Source organism: Salvelinus sp. IW2-2015, linkage group LG12, assembly GCF_002910315.2.
Source record: "Salvelinus sp. IW2-2015 linkage group LG12, ASM291031v2, whole genome shotgun sequence".
In the NCBI taxonomy this organism is placed as follows: Eukaryota; Metazoa; Chordata; class Actinopteri; order Salmoniformes; family Salmonidae; genus Salvelinus; species Salvelinus sp. IW2-2015.
Genome location: NC_036852.1, coordinates 6,583,494 through 6,601,771, shown reverse-complemented (window position 1 = coordinate 6,601,771; position 18,278 = coordinate 6,583,494). Strand labels below are relative to the sequence as shown.

The following is an 18,278-nucleotide window of genomic DNA, read 5'->3' as shown; positions in this document are numbered from 1 at the left end:
GGTCCAACACTGCTTTGTCTGTTTGAATCAACATTTAAGCACAATATTTTGTATGTGAAGTTATCTAAAAATTGTGTTTTAAATGTAGCAAATCACATTTAGTTTAGGCCTACATTTCTGTAGATAATTGGCATATTATGAGACTAATTCTTCTGAGTGAATAGGCAGAAGTGGGTTCTGAGCTTAAAACTACCTTGCCCATCAGCCATTGCAAAATGTTGGCCGACTAAAGAATGACAACTTTTTGCGACAGCGTCATTTTCGTAAATCTAAATTGTGAGATTACTAAATTATTTTGATAATGTGTAATGTAAACAGTTTTATCTACGTTCTAGAAATTWATAAAATCATACATTTAGTTTGCTACTTGATAGTTAACTTGGCACTGAGACTTTGGTACCAGTTGTCCATCTTCCTACTAACTATCGCTAACGTTAGCTTGMTAGCGCTTCGATTTCAAGATTGGATTTTGTCGTGGTGTTGGCAGCTACTGTAATTATGTCTACACAATCGAGTTTTAAACCGGTGACCCATGTTCTTTTCGACATGGATGGATTATTATTAGGTTATTAATATACACTTTCTATTTGCATTTGAAACGATGGAATTACATGCCTGGAACAAATTTGACACAAGGCCTAGCATTCAGTAACAGCTCATTCATTCATGGTGAAGCAAAATTAAGAGTAACGTTTGCTAGCTATCTGTAAAGGAATCTTTCTACAACCATAACATTCGCTAATCATTTCCATTTGCTGTCTTGCATAGTCTTCTGCATGTCGTGATTTAAAGCTAGAATCCTTAGTTAAAAGCCTCTGTTTCAGTAAAAAACCGAGGAGATGGGTGTGGATAAATGTAACCACTCAAATTCATAGAGATGAGGTTCCAAGGACTGACCATCCATGATATCAAAATGATAGATTTAACCATGTTTTGAAGCTATACAGTTTGTTTACATTTCTGTTCTTTACAAAACTTGTAGTAAAAAAAATCTTATAATTTGGGTTTTGATGGGGTATGACAGTTGAACTAARCTCATTATATTTTTCAAGAATCAATGGGTATATATCATTATAAGTCCAAAATTTGATGTAGCAACTAAGGATTTTAGCTTTAAGTTAAACGTGTGGTGATAACATAGCCATCTAACTTTTATTTTGCTCTGTTTTGAACTTGCAGATACAGAGACGCTGTACACGGTGGCATACCAGGAAGTATGCGACCGGTTTGGAAAGAAATACACCTGGGACGTGAAGTCTTCTGTGATGGGGAAGAAAGCTATGGAGGCTTCCACCATTATACGAGACTCTCTAGAACTACCAATGACACCAGAGGAACTTCTCAGTGAGACTAGTAAAATACAGGAGAAGATATTTCCTTCAGCTCAATTGATGCAAGGTAGCGTGTGTGTGTGTTAAGGTGTGTGTGTGTTACAGTTGTAGTGTGTTACAGTTGTAGTGTGGTATAGTTTTCATAGTTACCATAACATGAACAAAATAGTTGGTTCTCACCTATGAAATATCAGTCTCTGAGTTTATTGACAAACAACCTTTGATCCCATGTTTTCATTACTGTGTGTGTGTCCTGTATACGTAGGAAGACTCTACACTACAGACGGTCAATATTCAGAGTGCTAGTGCCCTCAAACTCAACTCTGGACCTTTGAAGCCAGTTCCACTGCATTCTTTTAATTGTTCCCATCTAATCAGGAACACATTTAGACCAGGGACACCAGGTGTGTGCAATTAATTATCAGGTAGAATAGAAGACCAGCAGGCTCCAGACCTCATAGCGTAAGTTGAGTACCCCTGCTATAGGGCATGAGGCAGAGGGAGTGTGATCCTGGATTTGAACTGGGCTCAATTTGTTTAGATTGGTTAGTATTTACTGTGTGTAGGACAAACCAATGATGTGTACTGTACAGTACCAGTCAAAAGTTTGGACACGCCTACTCATTCAAGGGTTTTTCTTTAATTTTGACTGTTTTCTACATTGTAGAATAATAGTTAAGACTCATCCCAAACCATCTCAATTGGGTTGAGGTCGGGGGATTGTGGAGGCCAGGTCATCTGATGCAGCACTCCAACACTCTCCTTCTTGGTCAAATAGCCCTTACACAGCCTGGAGGTGTTGGGTCGGTGGCCTGTTGAAAAACAAATTATAGTCCAACTTAGCGCACACCAGATGGGATGGCGTATCGCTGCAGAATGCTGTGGTAGCCMTGCTGGTTAAGTGTGCCTTGAATGCTAAATAAATCACAGACARTGTCACCAGCAAAGCACAATCACACCTCCTCCATGCTTCATGGTGGGAACCACACATGCAGAGATCTGTTCACCTACTCTCCGTCTCAAAGACACGGCGGTTGGAACCAAAAATTTGGACTCATCAGACCAAAGAACAGATTTCCACCGGTCTAATGGCCATTGCTCGTGTTTCTTGGCCCGAGCGAGTCTCTTCTTCTTATTGGTGTTCTTAACTGTAGTTGTGGTTTCTTTGCAGAAATTTGACCATGAAGGCTTGATTCACACAGTCTCCTCTGAACAGTTGATGTTGAAATGTGTCTGTTACTTGAACTCTGTGAAGCATTTATTTGGGCTGCMATTTCTGAGGTACAGTTAACTCTAATGAACTTGTCCTCTGCAGCAGAGGTAACTCTGGGTCTTCCTTTCCTGTGGCGRTCCTCATGAGAGCCAGTTTCATCATAGCGCTTGATGGTTTTTACGACTGCACTTGAAGAAACGTTCAAAGTTCTTGAAATTGTCCGTATTGACTGACCTTCATGTCTTAAAGTAATGATGGACTGTCGTTTCTCTTAGCTTATTTGAGCTGTTCTTGCCATAATATGGACTTGGTCTTTTACCAAATAGGGCTATTTTCTGTATACCCACCCCTACCTTGTCACAACACAACTGATTGGCTCAAACGCATTAAGAAGGAAAGAAATTCCACAAATTAGCTTTTAACAAGGCACATGAGATAATTGAATTGCATTCAAGGTGACTGTCTCATGAAGCTGGTTGAGAGAATGCCAAGAGTGTTCAAAGCTGTCATCAAGTCAAAGGGTGGCTACTTTGAAGAATCTCAAATATAAAATATATTTAGATTTGTTTACCACTTTTTTGCTTACTACATGATTCCATATGTATTATTTCATATGTTTGACGTCTTCACTATTATTATACAATGTAGAAAATAGTAAAAATAAAGAAAAACCCTTGAATGAGTTGGTGTGTCCAAACTTTTGACTGATACTGTGTGTCTGTGTGTAACCAGGAGTGGAGAATCTCGTCCACCATCTCCGTAAACACAATGTGCCCATCGCCGTAGCGACAAGCTCAGCAGGCCTGGCGTTTGAGATGAAGACCAGTCAGCACAAAGCCTTMTTTGACCTGTTCAGCCACATCGTCCTGGGGGATGACCCCGATGTGAAAAACAGCAAACCTCAGCCTGACTCCTTTTTGGTGTGTGCCAGCAGGTTCACTCCTCCTGCACCTCCGGCCACGGTAAGAGGGACAGGCGAGTGAGAGGGACAGTAGCCTACAGTGGGTAGTGGAGTAGACTATTGCCCTATTCTTGTTGCCTCAYGAATAAATAAGCTAAGCATAAAATAACCAGCCACGATAAGAGGGACAGACCAGTAGACACGCTAAGATACTCTCWTACACACCTAGTAATGTTGGAGGGGGAAAGCAGCCCGAAGGTCACCAATTCTTACCAATCATGGCTCAGATGCTATAAATGATACRAAGAGGGACAGCGTAGTGGACAGTGGGCTGGCACAACTTATAATGCTGAAAAAGAGCAACCCCTAAAAGTTTTACACCAATTCAGTTGTTAAGATGTTTTTTTTTCGTTTGTTACTTAGTATATTCGTTCATAGACTAATCATTGAGCAGATCAACTAAATWGTTTTTATAGGAACCTGTGGAATTGCATTTATACCTCCAAGAAAGTGGGTTAACTCTTAAGCCCATAACCAATTCTGTTGTTAGGAAGGTTACCAAGGCTAGTGTCGTCCTGCCATGCTTCAATGCCCCAGCTATCACCTGTTCCTAAGAAACGCCAAAGGAATTATTATCTAGACACTGACTAACTGACTGATCGACTGTAGCAGATCCAAACCAGGCTATCGAAAGTGTAGGCTTCATTTGTAGGACCCTGTGGACTTTCATTTATTTACACATCCAGAAAGCGAGGGAAATGATTACGCCTATAACCGACTTCATACTCTCTCATTCATTTCCATTTTCAATGCCAATGTTTTGGCTTATTAAGGGTAGCTGTAAGTAACAGATCTGTGTTGTCAACACCAGCCATGAAAATTCCCGCAACACTCCCACAACACTGAGGAATCACACTGTGTACATTGCAAATGGCACCCTATTCCCTTTTATAGTGCACTACATTTGACCAGGGCCCATAGTGCTAGTGCACTATATAGGAAATAGGTTGCTACTTGGGACGTGGCCACTACCATGTTTAATCACCTTCCATGCCTGTTTTAGCAAACCCACCTATGAAATATGTCTACAATCATTAGGGTTAGAAGACTACATAAATATTCAGTTAGTTTTACAGAGAGCTATCAAATGGAAAACCCAAAAAGGTAACCCGAAAAGAGAGGTTAATAGCTTTGGATTTGTTGTTTTCCTTTTTGAGGTAAATGAATCTCCCTAACAGGTGCAGGGCTGTAGATTTTTCTGCAAATGGGTCTGCAGCAGCAGCCTTCGCTAATTGTCGTCCTGTTTTTTTAATCTTGGCGGCTTCCAAACATCCCCAGTTAGGACTTGCGTTTGTCTTGATGAGATGGAACTGCGGCTGAGAGGGGAATCGGTTCAGTGTTTAGTGGAATAACGAATTATGATGCATCACTCCCTGGCTCCTCTCCTCTCTCTCCGTGACAGTTTTGCCTAAGCACAGAAAGAGAGAGAAGTAGGGAGGGAGGGACAGATTGCGATTCAGGATTGCAAGGAGGAGACAGGAGAAAGACGGAATGCAATGAAAAGAAAATGGGAGCGTGTATTAACATTGTGTTTGCAGCTTCTCTCCTACCACCAGATTAGTAGAATCAGTGGTGAATTTACAATGAGTTTAGTTAATTGTAGTGAGGCATTTTACAGAAACTGCAGCAAAGACAGATGTAGGKGATACATTTGAGTTGTATTTTTTTGTCCTTTCTTACCTCTAAAATGTAAGCATTATTTTAAGCTTTCACTACAACTGTACATATTCAATCATGCAGTGAAATTTCAAGCATTTTCTCAGGATGCATTTTTCTTCTGGTGCTTAATAGGTTGCTGTTTATATCAGCGTTATTGGGAGGGAGGTTTCCTGGAATACAGGCATGGAGTGACGTGAGGCATTTTGAGGGCCATAATGATGCTATGCAACACTGCAGGTAATACGCCTGGCAGACTGCTTAAAGCCCTCTCACAAGTAAGTMATGTGCCCAGCCCAGTACTCTGTCTCTATGGTGACCAAAGGCAAGGAATTAGTCCTCCACCTCTTCCATTTTTCACTTTCTCCCCAGCACTAAAAAATACTATGAGTGAGGGAGAAAGGGGGGGGGGAGACTGAGGGAGATAGAGAAAAKGTTTTTACTAAAGGTGTGTGCTCAGCCTACCAACTAAGATTAATGAAACATGAAAAAGCTTTAGTTAATGTTCACATGGGTTSCGTCCCAAACGGCTCTGGTCAAAAGTAGTGCACTTTGTAGGGAATAGGGTGCAATTTGGGACTTACATTGAAAGACAGGGAGAAAAGTAATCCAGCTACCATTAATCATAAATGACCTTACACCAAGGAAAGGTTTATAGCACCAAATACGGTACAATTAGGACATGAAACCTTATTTAAAAAGTGAGGCAACGAGATGTTTCAGAAAGACCCACTTGCGTCTCAAATGATGATATATTCCCTCTTCATGCACTACTTTTGACCAGGGGCCATAGGGCTCTGGTCAAAATTAGTACACTGTAGTAGGGAATAGGGTGCCATTTGGGATTAAGTCACAGAGGCTCACACAGAGGGTGTAAAGAGTCAGTACAGAGACAGTATTGGCTCCAGAGCTATCTAATGATGTTACAACAGCTGATTTAGGGACAGCCAGTCACCTCAGCTACAACCCCGCATTTTATGGGCATTTCAACTATCAGGACCCAGTGGGCCTCTCTGCTGTGCAGATGCACCAACCMCATAATAAATGGTAACTGCTGCTATAATCCCAAAATAGGCACATTATTCAATATTTCTCGACCATATAGTCAATTTCTTCTATTCTCCAATKTAGCTATCACAGTGTGAACTGGGATGTGTTTGTTGTACCCASTGTGTTTGGTGCTGGTGGATTGAAAYGGTCAGGGACTAAAACAGGCTCGATCTATCTATCTGAATAGTGAAGGCCGTGCTATTCTACAGCCCTAACGATGTTCCTTATGAACAGACAGTCCCACGTGYTTTGACGGAGAAGGTACAGTAGGGCCTCGCTGCGAGTCCCCCCAAAAAACGGGAGTGTTTTTTTTAATATCAGCTCTATGGAATATTTGAGCTTTRAAGTTCTCTGCAAAAAGATTATGGACACGGTGGTGCTTTAAGTGGTCAGAAGGTCAGTCCTTAATGCCAGTAGATGTAGATACCGCTTGCCCTATACTCAGCAGTAATGTGCTTGTTTGCGTTTTTATATCTAGTGCTGCATTTTAGTGGCCTAAAATCCTATGAACTCCCATTCATTTCAGAGACACAATATATTTGATTTGTTAAAGTCCTTTATGAGCACAGACTTCATGTTAGTGTTTCACGAAGCCTGTTGGGTCCTTTTCTGTCCACACCAAATCAGGAACGGGGAGAATACATTGTCAGCGCGTTTGTCTGAGTTTATGAGGAGCTTTAACAGTATTGATCACTCTTTTTTATTCTGTTGGAAAGAAATGCCAACACTGGCATGAAGATATAAGATTTACGGACAGACACTCGGTCAATAGGGATTTTTATGAGCTCCCAGGGAGTGTCACAGTCACAGCCGGTGGACAAGTCAAAGGCTATTTCCGGAAGGACTTGTCCACTGTAGTATCATGGTTTGTTAATCATTTTCTTATCTGGAAGGTAGTTGTGGAAGGTGGTGCGGGAGAGAATTGACTTCACTCAATCCTCAACAGGTATGTCTTTACCTTGACCTTCTATTTCTGCCATTTCTAGATAGCGTGACCCTTACCTACGGTTATTTATGAAGTCTACCTGTTCCATAGCCTGTATGTATCCTAAATCTTTCAAAACATAATCTCTCTCAACAGATTCAGGGCGCTCCGCGAGCACAGCGGCTGTTAGAAAATACTATTCTAAACCTAGTCTTTGTCTGAGTAAAAGACGAAAACGTGTCCCCACTCCTCAGACATCAAATGAAAGCTATTCTGCTCCTGTCTGCCATCTGGCCTAGAGTGACAAACCTCTCCATGTGATTTTCCTCGGGTTGACCAAACCACTCATTAGCCTTGTGAACGCAGCCCTCTGGAGGCCAATGGTTTGCCCTGTTATGCATTTATACTGTGCCCTCCAGGGCTGCATCCCAAATGACACCCTATTCCATTTATAGTGCACAACTTTTGAGTGCACTACAGAGCCATATGGACCCTGGTCAAAAGTTGGGCACTATAAAGGGAATAGGGTGCCATTTAGGACCTTCAGATTTTTAAATGATGGCCTGCATTTCCTGTTTCCTGTGTATAACAAAGTACCCCGTAACACAGATGATAAAACGTTCCTGCACATCCTGCAGTCAGCCTGCCCTGGGCTTAGAGATGGTTTAGAAGATGTAGCAGGCTATCGATCACTGTCTCTTCACTCACTCAACAACCCACGTTGCAGGCCCGAATATACACACTCGCACAAATCCTTACTGTGTGATGTGTTAGTTTCAAGTATTTTCTTGCTAAGGTACCATTCATCAAGTTTGAGAATGCATCAGTCTGAGACCGACTGTTTGATGAATGAACACACTGCTGCACTACCTACCTTATTGCATTAAGCTCAGGCCAGAATGGCGTCGGAACAAAWCGAGAAGCAGAATGATCGTTTTATTTACCCCACATAAACAAAAYGTCAACTGCTCTGATTAAATATTGAAGGGAAAGAGACTGTACAAACACTGTTATTTTAGGGAATGGCTGTGTCATTGTGACAAGCCCCGTCTTAAAGCCGTGCGAAAGTTAAGACACACKGGCACTCTGGTGTTGACATAGTTGGTTTGCCTTGTCGTGTCAGACRTTGACAAAAGCGACAAGTAAAGTAATATGTTGGAGCAGAGGATCAGCCTCTTTTTAAGATATCTAACACCYGAGGAGAAAGGAAAATGATTTGTTGAATGGATCACTGTCAAACAACGGTGTGTGTCAAAAGTCCATTCAAAATATGCTATTTCTTTTTTTAATCTCTCCTGATGTGTCCTTCCAGGAACATGAAAATGACACTATAAAATAGRAAATGACACAGTAAAGGGAGTATTTAGTAGTAGTATTTATTGGGATCCATATACACAACTAAAATACATAATATAAATAATCTGCCTCTGTCTCACGCTTCAGGAGCAGGAGATGTCTCCTGCCCTATGAGCCATTCTGGCTCAGACAAGCCAAGGCTTGTGCAAGGTCACCCACCTACATAATTCAATACATAACACAGTGTAAATTACAATACAAAATATATCAAAATGGCTCTCTTCAGTCCCTTTTGTGCCGTAAGGTGTTCTTCTATCTGTTTTTTAAATCTGTTTTTATTGCTTTCTTGAGTTACCTGAGGTGACAGAGAGTTCCATATAGTCATGGCTCTATTAATACTGTGCGTTTCCCAGCCTCTGTTTTGGACCTGGAGACTGAAGAGACTTCCTGGTTGCATGTCTTGTGTTGTACCAATGAGTGTCCGAAGTGTGTGCCAACTGCTTGAACAGACAGTCCAGTACCTTCAACACGTCAATATCTTGCACAAAGACCGATAGTGAAGCAGTCAGTCTCTCCTCTACTCTGAGCTAGGAGAGATTGACATGCATGTTACTGACATTCGCCATCTGTGTACATCTGAATGCAAAACGTGCTGCTCTGTTGTGGACCGACTGTAATTCACCTATGTCCCACTTTGCCGCACATGACCCCACAACCGGGCAGTAGTCCAGGTGCGACAAAGGCCTGTAGGACCTGTCTGGTCGACTGAGATGTCAAGAAAGCAGAGCAACATCTTATCATGGACAGACCTCTTCCCATTTGAGTAACTATTGAGTCTATATGATTTGACCATGATACCGTAGCTTGCTATCTAGGGTTACGGCCAGTAGTTTAGTCTCCTTAAGTTGCTTAATCGCCACATTATTCAATAATAGATCTGGAGGAGCTTTAGGGTTGAGTGAGTGATTTGTCTCATAAACGTTGCTTTTAGTTAAAAAAATATATATATATTTAGCACCAGCCTATTGCTAGATGCCCATTCTAAAACTGACTGGAGCTCTATGTTACGGATGTCAATTACTTATTTTACTGTCGTAGCCGACATACACTGAGTGTACAAAACATTAGGAAAACCTACTCTTTCCATGACATARACTGACCAAGTGAATCCAGGTGAAAGCTATGATCCCTTATTGATGTCACTTGTTAAATCAACTTCAAGCAGTGGAGAAGAAGGGGAGGAGACAGGTTAAAATATTTTTAAGCCTTGAGACAATTGAGACATGGATTGTGTATGTGCCATTCAGAGGGTGAACAGGCAAGACAAAATATCTAAGTGCTTTTGAATGGGGTATGGTAGTAGGTGCCAGGCACACCGGTTTGCGTGTGTCAAGAACTGCAACGCTGCTGGATTTTTCCACACTCAACATTTTCCCATGTGTATCAAGAATGGTCCACGACCATTGGAGTCATGGGCCAGCATCCTTGTGGAACGCTTTTGACACCTTGTAGAGTCCATGCCCTAACGAATTGAGGTTGTTCTGAGGGCAAACGGGGGCGTGCAACTCAATATTAGGAAGATGTTAAAAATGTTTTGTACMCTTAATGTATATTCTGTCGAAGGTCATTAATAGAAACAGAAAACAATGACCCAAGACGGCTGCCCTGCGGTACACTACACTCAACCGAATTTGCATTAGAGAGGCTTCGATAAAATAAAAAAACTGCGTTCTATTTGATGGGTAACTCTCTATCCATGACTGAGAGGATGCCAATCCCTAACACTTACAGTTGAAGTCGGAAGTTTACATACACTTAGGTTGGAGTCATTAAAACTAGTTTTTCAACCACTCCACAAATTTCTTGTTAACAAACTATAGTTTTGGCAAGTCGGTTAGGACATCTACTTTGTGCATGACACAAGTGATTTTTCCAAYAATTGTTTACAGACAGATTATTTCACTTAAAATTCACTGTATCACAATTCCAGTGGGTCAGAAGTTTACATAAATCTAAGTTGACTGGTGCCTTTAAACAGCTTGGAAAATTCCTGAAAATTTGTCATGGCTTTAGAGCTTCTATAGGCTAATTGACATCATTGAGTGATTGGAGGTGTACCTTTGGATGTATTTCAAGGCCTACCTTCAAACTCAGTGCCTCTTTGCTTGACATAATGGGAAAATCAAAAAAATCAGCCAAGACCTCAGAAAAAAAATTGTAGACCTCCACAAGTCTGGTTCATCCTTGGGAGCAATTTCAAATGCCTGAAGGTACCACGTCTGTACTGTACAACTGTACAACAATAGGACCAAGTATAAACACCATGGGACCACGCAGCCGTCATCAACGCTCAAGAAGGAGACGCGTTCTGTCTCCTAGAGATGAGCGTCTTTGGTGCGAAAAATGCAAATCAATCCAGAACTTCAGCAAAGGACCTTGTGAATATTCTGGAGGAAACCGGTACAAAGTATCTATATCCACAGTAAATCGAAGTCCTATATCGACATAACCTGAAAGCAGCAAGGAAGAAGCCACTGCTCCAAACGCCATAAAGAAGCCAGACTACGGTTTGCAACTGCACATGGGACAAAGATCGTACTTTTTGGAGAATTGTTCTCCGGTCTGATGAAACAAAAATAGAACTGTTTGGCTATAAAGACCATCGTTATGTTTGGAGGAAAAAGGGGGAGGCTCACAAGCCGAAGAACACCATCCCAACCAGGACACGGGGTGGCAGCATCATGTTGTGGGGGTGCTTTGCTGGCAGGAGAATCAAATCATCAATTTATTTATATAGCCCTTCGTACATCAGCTGATATCTCAAAGTGCTGTACAGAAACCCAGCCTCAAACCCCAAACAGCAAGCAATGCAGGTGTAGAAGCACGGTGGCTAGGAAAAACTCCCTAGAAAGGCCAAAACCTAGGAAGAAACCTGGAGAGGAACCAGGCTATGAGGGGTGGCAGTCCTCTCTGGGCTGTGCCGGGTGGAGATTTACTTAACAGAACATCAGGCCAAGATGTTCAAATGTTCATAAATGACCAGCAAGGTCCAAATAATAATAATAATCACAGTAGTTGTCGAGGGTGCAGCAAGTCAGCACCTCAGGAGTAAAATTCAGTTGGCTTTCATAGCCGATCATTAAGAGATTATATTCAATTAAAATTCACTGTATCAAACAATTCCAGTGGGTCAGAAGTTTACATAAACTAAGTTGACTGTTCCTTTAAAACAGCTTGGAAATTCCTGAAAATTATGTCATGGCTTTAAGAAGCTTCTGATAGCTAATTGACATCATTGAGTCGATTGGAGGTGTCACCTTTGGATGTATTTCAAGGCCTACCTTCAAACTCAGTGCCTCTTTGCTTGACATAATGGGAAAATCAAAAGAAATCAGCCAAGACCTCAGAAAAAAAATTGTAGACCTCCACAAGTCTGGTTCATCCTTGGGAGCAATTTCCAAATGCCTGAAGGTACCACGTTGTACCATGAAGTACACATCTGTACAACAATAGGACAAAGTATAAACACCATGGGACCACGCAGCCGTCATACCGCTCAAGAAGGAGACGCGTTCTGTCCTCCTAGAGATGAGCTGTACTTTGGTGCGAAAAATGCAAATCAATCCCAGAACTTCAGCAAAGGACCTTGTGAATATTCTGGAGGAAACCGGTACAAAAGTATCTATATCCACAGTAAACGAGTCCTATATCGACATAACCTGAAAGGAAGGAAGAAGCCACTGCTCCAAACCGCCATAAAGAAGCCAGACTACGGTTTGCAACTGCACATGGGACAAAGATCGTACTTTTTGGAGAATTGTTCTCCGGTCTGATGAAACAAAATAGAACTGTTTGGCTATAAAGACCATCGTTATGTTTGGAGGAAAAAGGGGGAGGCTCACAAGCCGAAGTACACACCATCCCAACCAGGAACACGGGGGTGGCAGCATCATGTTGTGGGGGTGCTTTGCTGCAGGAGGAATCAAATCAAATTTATTTATATAGCCCTTCGTACATCAGCTGATATCTCAAAGTGCTGTACAGAAACTAGCCTCAAACCCCAAACAGCAACAATGCAGGTGTAGAAGCACGGTGGCTAGGAAAAACTCCTAGAAAGGCCAAAACCTAGGAAGAAACCTGGAGAGGAACCAGGCTATGAGGGTGGCCCAAGTCCTCTTCTGGCTGTGCCGGGTGGAGATTAATACAGAACATGGCCAACGATGTTCAAATGTTCATAAATGACCAGCATGGTCAAATAATAAATATAATCACAGTAGTTGTCGAGGGTGCAGCAAGTCAGCACCTCAGGAGTAAATGTCAGTTGGCTTTTCATAGCGATCATTAAGAGTATCTCTACCACTCCTGCGGTCTCTAGAGAGTTGAAAACAGCAGGTCTGGCAGGTAGCACGTCCGGTGAACAGGTCAGGGTTCCATAGCCGCAGGCAGAAACAGTTGAACTGGAGCAGGCCAGCACGGCCAGGTGGACTGGGGACAGCAAGGAGTCATCAGCCAGGGTAGTCCTGACGCATGGTCCTAGGGCTCAGGTCCTCCGAGAGAGAGAAAGAGAGAGAATTAGAGAGAGCATACTTAAATTCACACAGGACACCGGATAAGACAAGAGAAATACTCCAGATATAACAAACTGACCCTAGCCCCCCGACACATAAACTACTGCAGCATAAATACTGGAGCTGAGACAGGAGGGGTCAGGAGACACTATGGCCCCATCCATGATACCGCCGACAGGGCAAACAGGAAGGATATAACCCCACCCACTTTGCCAAAGCACAGCCCCACACCACTAGAGGGATATCTCAACACTAACTTACCATCCTGAGACAAGGCCGAGTATAGCCCACAACTGATTCTATGACAGGGGGTTTTTACTAGGATTAAATGTCAGGAATTGTGAAAAACTGAGTTTAAACTGTATTTGGCTAAAGTGTATGTAAACTTCCGACTTCAACTGTAAGTGTTTTTTCAGCAATAGGTTTTGATCAATGATAGTCTATCAAAACACATCCCACAAATCTTCTTTCTGTCATTTCTTTAAGCCAATCATCAGTCATTTGTGTCAGTGCCGAGCGTGTTGAGTGCCCTTTCCTATATGAATGCTGAAAGTCTGTTGTTAATTTGTTTYCTGTAAAATAACTTTTGAGCCCCATTGCACCTTCCTCTCCTCATTCATCTGCGTGTAGATTTGGTAGACCCAGCTTTATTCCCTTATTTCCCTGGTCCATGTGTAGGTTGAGTAGAAGGTTATAGGGTCCATGTGTAGGTTGAGTAGAAGGTTATAGGGTCCATGTGTAGGTTGAGTGCGTATGGCGACTGTGACCTACGGTTCTCTGCTTCTCCATCTGGGCAAAATGTCTCATCTAATGAGTATTCCCCCAAGGACTGACCATGCTSCCAGGTCAAGTCTGTGTGTCAGATCCAGACCCTGGTTTCTGTTTACAGTAGCATAAGCCTACTGTAGGCATAAGCCTACTGTCTAGCAGCAAGCCTACGCACTCGTCTACCATAACATAGAGTCCATATGATTCAATAACATAACACATTCCATCATATAACATACACTACGTGATCAGAAGTATGTGGACACCTCCTYGTCGAACATCTCATTCCAAAATCATGGGCATTAATATGGAGTTGGTGCTCTCCTTTGCCGCTATAACAKCCTCCACTCTTCTGGGATGTTGGAACGTTGCTGCGGGGACTTGCTTCCATCCAGCCGCGAGCCTTAGTGAGGTCGGCMCTGATGTTGGGTGATTAGGCYTGGCTCGCAGTCGGCGTTCCAATTCATCCCAAAAGTTGTTCGATGGGGTTGAGGTCAGGGCTCTGTGAAGGCTGGTCAAGTTCTTCCACACCGATCTCGACAAACCATTTCTGGTATGCACAAAGAACTCACTTTGTGCATGGGGGCATGTTCATGCTGACACAGGAAAGGGCCTTCCCCAAACTGTTGCCACAAAGTTGGAAGCACAGAATCATCTAGAATGTCATTGTATGCTGTAGCGTTTAGATTTCCCTTCACTGGAACTAAGGGGCTGAGCCCGAACCATGGAAAAACAGCCCCATACCATTTATTCTTCCTCCACCAAATKTTACAGTTGGTACTATGCGTTCTAGCAGGTAGYGTTCTCCTGGCATCCACCAAACCCAGATTTATTCGTCACGCCAGAGAATACATCTCCACTGCTCCAGAGTCCAATGGYGCCGAGCTTTACACYATTTCCAGCCTTGGCATTGCGCATGGTGATCTTAGGCTTGTGTGCGGCTGCTCGGCCATGGAAACCCATTTCATGAAGCTCCCGACGAACAGTTATTCTGCTGAAGTTGCTTTCCAGAGGCAGTTTAGATCTTGGTAGTGAGTGAGGACAGACAAWTTTTTTTCACTCGGSGGTCCTGTTCTGTGAGTTTGTGTGGCCTACCACTTCACGGCTGAGCCGTTGTTCCTCCTAGACGTTTCCACTTCACAATAACAGCACTTACAGTTGACCAGAACAGCTYTAGCAGGGCAGAAATGTGACRAACTGACTTTTTGGAAAGGTGACATCCTATAACGGTGCCACGTTGAAAGTCACTGACCTCTTCAAAGTTTGTATATGGAGATTGCATGGCTGTGTGCTCGATTTTATACACCTGTCAGCAACGGGTGTGGCTGAAATAGCCGAATCCTGTCCACATACTTTTGTATATATAGTGTATCGGATTTAAATCACACAATACATATGACTCAGTCACATAACATGCGTCCATATGATTAAAACTCATAACTGTCCATAGGATTCAATCCCATTCTCCAGTCCCAGTCTCTCTGAGGGAAACGTTTCTCTCCTTGTCCTAAGTGTCCTGTGATAGTCCTGTAAACAACTAAACGTCCTGGTCCATTCTGCTGAAATAGCTGGTGCTGGCTGCCAAGCAGGCCCTGGATCCGCTCCATAACAACACTATGCTATGTTCTGTCATCTCCCCTTAATACACCGTTGTAAAGGGAGTGTGTGTGACGTGCTGCTGAGCCGGCTAATCACAGTAGTCTTGGCACCAGCCACCGTCCCTAATGGCATCCTGTTCCCTACGTAGTGCACTACTTTTGAGACGAGCCTGGTCAACAGCAKKGCACTATGCAGGGAATAGGGTGTCATTTGGGAGGTGTCCACACACACACTGAGTCTCCCACTCTTCTTGTGTTGCGGCAGTGACTGCCTTGGGTACACTGTGAATACAGATTCAATTGGTTCTGATGAATGTTGCATGTGTTTGGGTGTATGCCTCGGGACTGGTTGTTAATCTTCCATGGGGCTGGCTGTTGGAGGCCTGCGTGGCGAACGACTTTGGGTTCTCTGTCTGTTCTCCGTTCACTCTTCCCAATGCATGGTGTAGCAGGCCGGTAGTTGAACAATAAAATATAGATTTTTGAAGCAAACTTCCATTGTCCTAACAATGAGTGGGAGAAAAGACCCTTGACCCTTTATAAGGCAAAACACCACCCCAGTCTCGCTTTGCTGCTGTGACTTGTAGCCTGGTCACAGATCTGCTTGTGCCCTTGCAAACTCCATTGCTCATTGTCAAGTCAAACATGTTTGGCATGACAATGAGTGACAAGGAGTTGGCATGATAGCACAAACAGACTGGCACTCAGGCTATGTGCCTTCCTCCTGAGCCAACATGGAGCCGCAGTGCATTTGAGTCCTGTTTCCCTCTCGTCCATTACAATGCAGCCATTGAACACTGATTTAAAGGTTCATTTTCCAGGCTCATTGCCTAATTCAGAGTCTTATTGCCCCTTGATTGGAAGCAACTATCTAGCWAKGGCCTCTCGGTAGCYTTGCTGCTCTGTGTTTCCATACTTACTGTCCCTCTCCTAGGCTACTTCTAGGCTGTGACATCACARGAGTCAATTAGTCAAGTCTTCTAGAGTCCTCGAGTCGGCTTCTATTGTTCCACCTGGGAACCTTTTATTAGGTTATTTTAGTTCCATTTGAGAATTAGTGAAGAGACTGACTGGTAGTTGTGGTTTAGGGCATTTCCGAAGCTGCTAGGTCAATCTGGTACAATTAAATTACATTGTCTGTCACCATTAGTGTGTGAGGTAAGTCAAAGGCAAATTGGAGGGAAATCACGTAGAAGGAAGAACATTGCAGAAAATAGTGTAATCTTMTTATTATTTTTGTGCACTCATTCAAATTATAGGGATTGATTGAACCTTGAATTAGGTAGCGTGGCGGGAGACGTCTTTGGAGGGGGCGTTTTGTTTGAAAAGCCAGGAAGCATAGCTATTGAGGTTCAAAAAGCGCAGGATGTCGGAAGTTCCCAATGAATAAAAGGGAAGCTCTGGTCACTCAGTTCTTTGTCCATTCTTCTCCACACTGCTTCCATATTGGCTTCTCATTTGTATGCTGCCTCTATTCATGCAGCTGTGACGCAAAGGTAAGAGTCCGAAGCATACTGTGGGTCACCTCATGTCAACACGAGTTCTTCAGTATGACAGCCTTCCTCTGCTCTGTTTTCTCCACCAGACACTGAGTTGCAGTTCATAGACATAGGCTTCTCAGTCCAAGACTTTGTGCTTTGTGCTGTGCCAATAGACTGTACTGTTTTTATGTTGTGATTGCATAATGAGGCATCATAAACCTTGTCATACTTCCTCTATTTAAAAAATGGATAACTTCTGGTACTTCTGATATTTTGCCTTCAACCTCCTGTAGTGGACACAGTTATAATACGTAATTGACTGTATAGCTTGTCTTGTTTCCTCTCTCAACAGTGCCTGGTGTTTGAGGATGCTCCTATGGGTGTTAAGGCCGGCCTGGCGGCTGGGATGCAGGTGGTCATGATCCCTGATGACAAACTGGACCGAGGCCTTACCCAGGAGGCCACACTGGTCCTGAGGACCATGGAGGACTTCAAACCAGAGATGTTYGGCCTGCCGGCCTATGACTGAGCTCCATCTCCGCTTCCTGCTCAGGGCTGAGAACCTAGAATCCACCCATGCGTTTTACCCCCATTTTCACCATTTAGCCTGATCAAAGCAATGTAATGATGCTAATCACAATGATGATCCAAATTATGCAATGACTCTGAATTTGATTGTTACTTGGAACTGTGATCAAGTTGTTAGTCGAATATGAATAATATTGCTTTGGCCAAATAATGAGAACGGCTGAGAATWATGGTTGAATTGTCAACATAATGAGTAGTCATTTTTTTGTCTGAACCTTTTACACAGGTTGGTATTGTAAGCAACTTGTTGCCGATCAGTTTGAAGGCTTTTTTTGTGATATGGTGTGCATCCCAAATGGCACCCTATTCCCTACATAGTGCACTACTTTTGACCAGAGTCCAACACAGTCATTCTAGGTAAAGATGCATCCGTCTCTGAGTTAATGTCCTTGAACAGATTTCTTAACCAACGGCAGTTTAAGCTGTTCGATTCTCCCTCTTTTCCCCGCTTCATACCATTTGCCACTCTTCTTTGAGTGGGCCCTATTGAAATGCCAAAGACACTTTTCCCAGCTTGGATGTGTAATCCAATAAAAATGGTGAGAGAAATCTTCAGCTCTTTCATCTTCACTCATGTTTGCCTCAGCAGTGCTGCTGGAATTCACATGTTCTCTCTTCCCCGAGAAAACCCCTGAAACGACTGAACACAGGAGTAGAGTTACCGAGAGCAAATGCAGAGCCCTGTTCCCTCATCTCCCTTAGGCTGTTGAAATAGGATTTCACTGCTGTAGTATCCTTCCATCCACTAACCTTCTTCCTCCTCCCGGCCTCCACGCATCCCTGGCCTTTCATCCTCAACTTGGGCTAATCTCTGAGGCTTTTCCTCCTCTCCTCCTCATCACT

The 18,278-nt window shown here is 43.1% G+C and overlaps 1 protein-coding gene across 2 annotated transcripts; it reads left to right on the top strand.

Annotated features, from left to right (window-relative positions):
* The first annotated feature begins 210 nt into the window (after nt 1–210).
* On the top strand, nt 211–17,990 carry pudp (pseudouridine 5'-phosphatase). 2 transcript variants are annotated; one of them, XM_023997714.2, is made up of 4 exons: nt 211–276; nt 1,180–1,398; nt 3,277–3,506; nt 17,200–17,990. In XM_023997714.2, the coding sequence occupies exons 1-4, from the start codon at nt 234–236 to the stop codon at nt 17,374–17,376; spliced, it is 669 nt and encodes a 222-aa protein (XP_023853482.1). In that variant the 5' UTR covers nt 211–233; the 3' UTR covers nt 17,377–17,990. The 2 variants fall into 2 exon arrangements, with proteins under 2 accessions (XP_023853482.1, XP_023853481.1); XM_023997713.2 differs by lacking the exon at nt 211–276 and adding an exon at nt 297–565.
* Nucleotides 17,991–18,278: the final 288 nt, after the last annotated feature.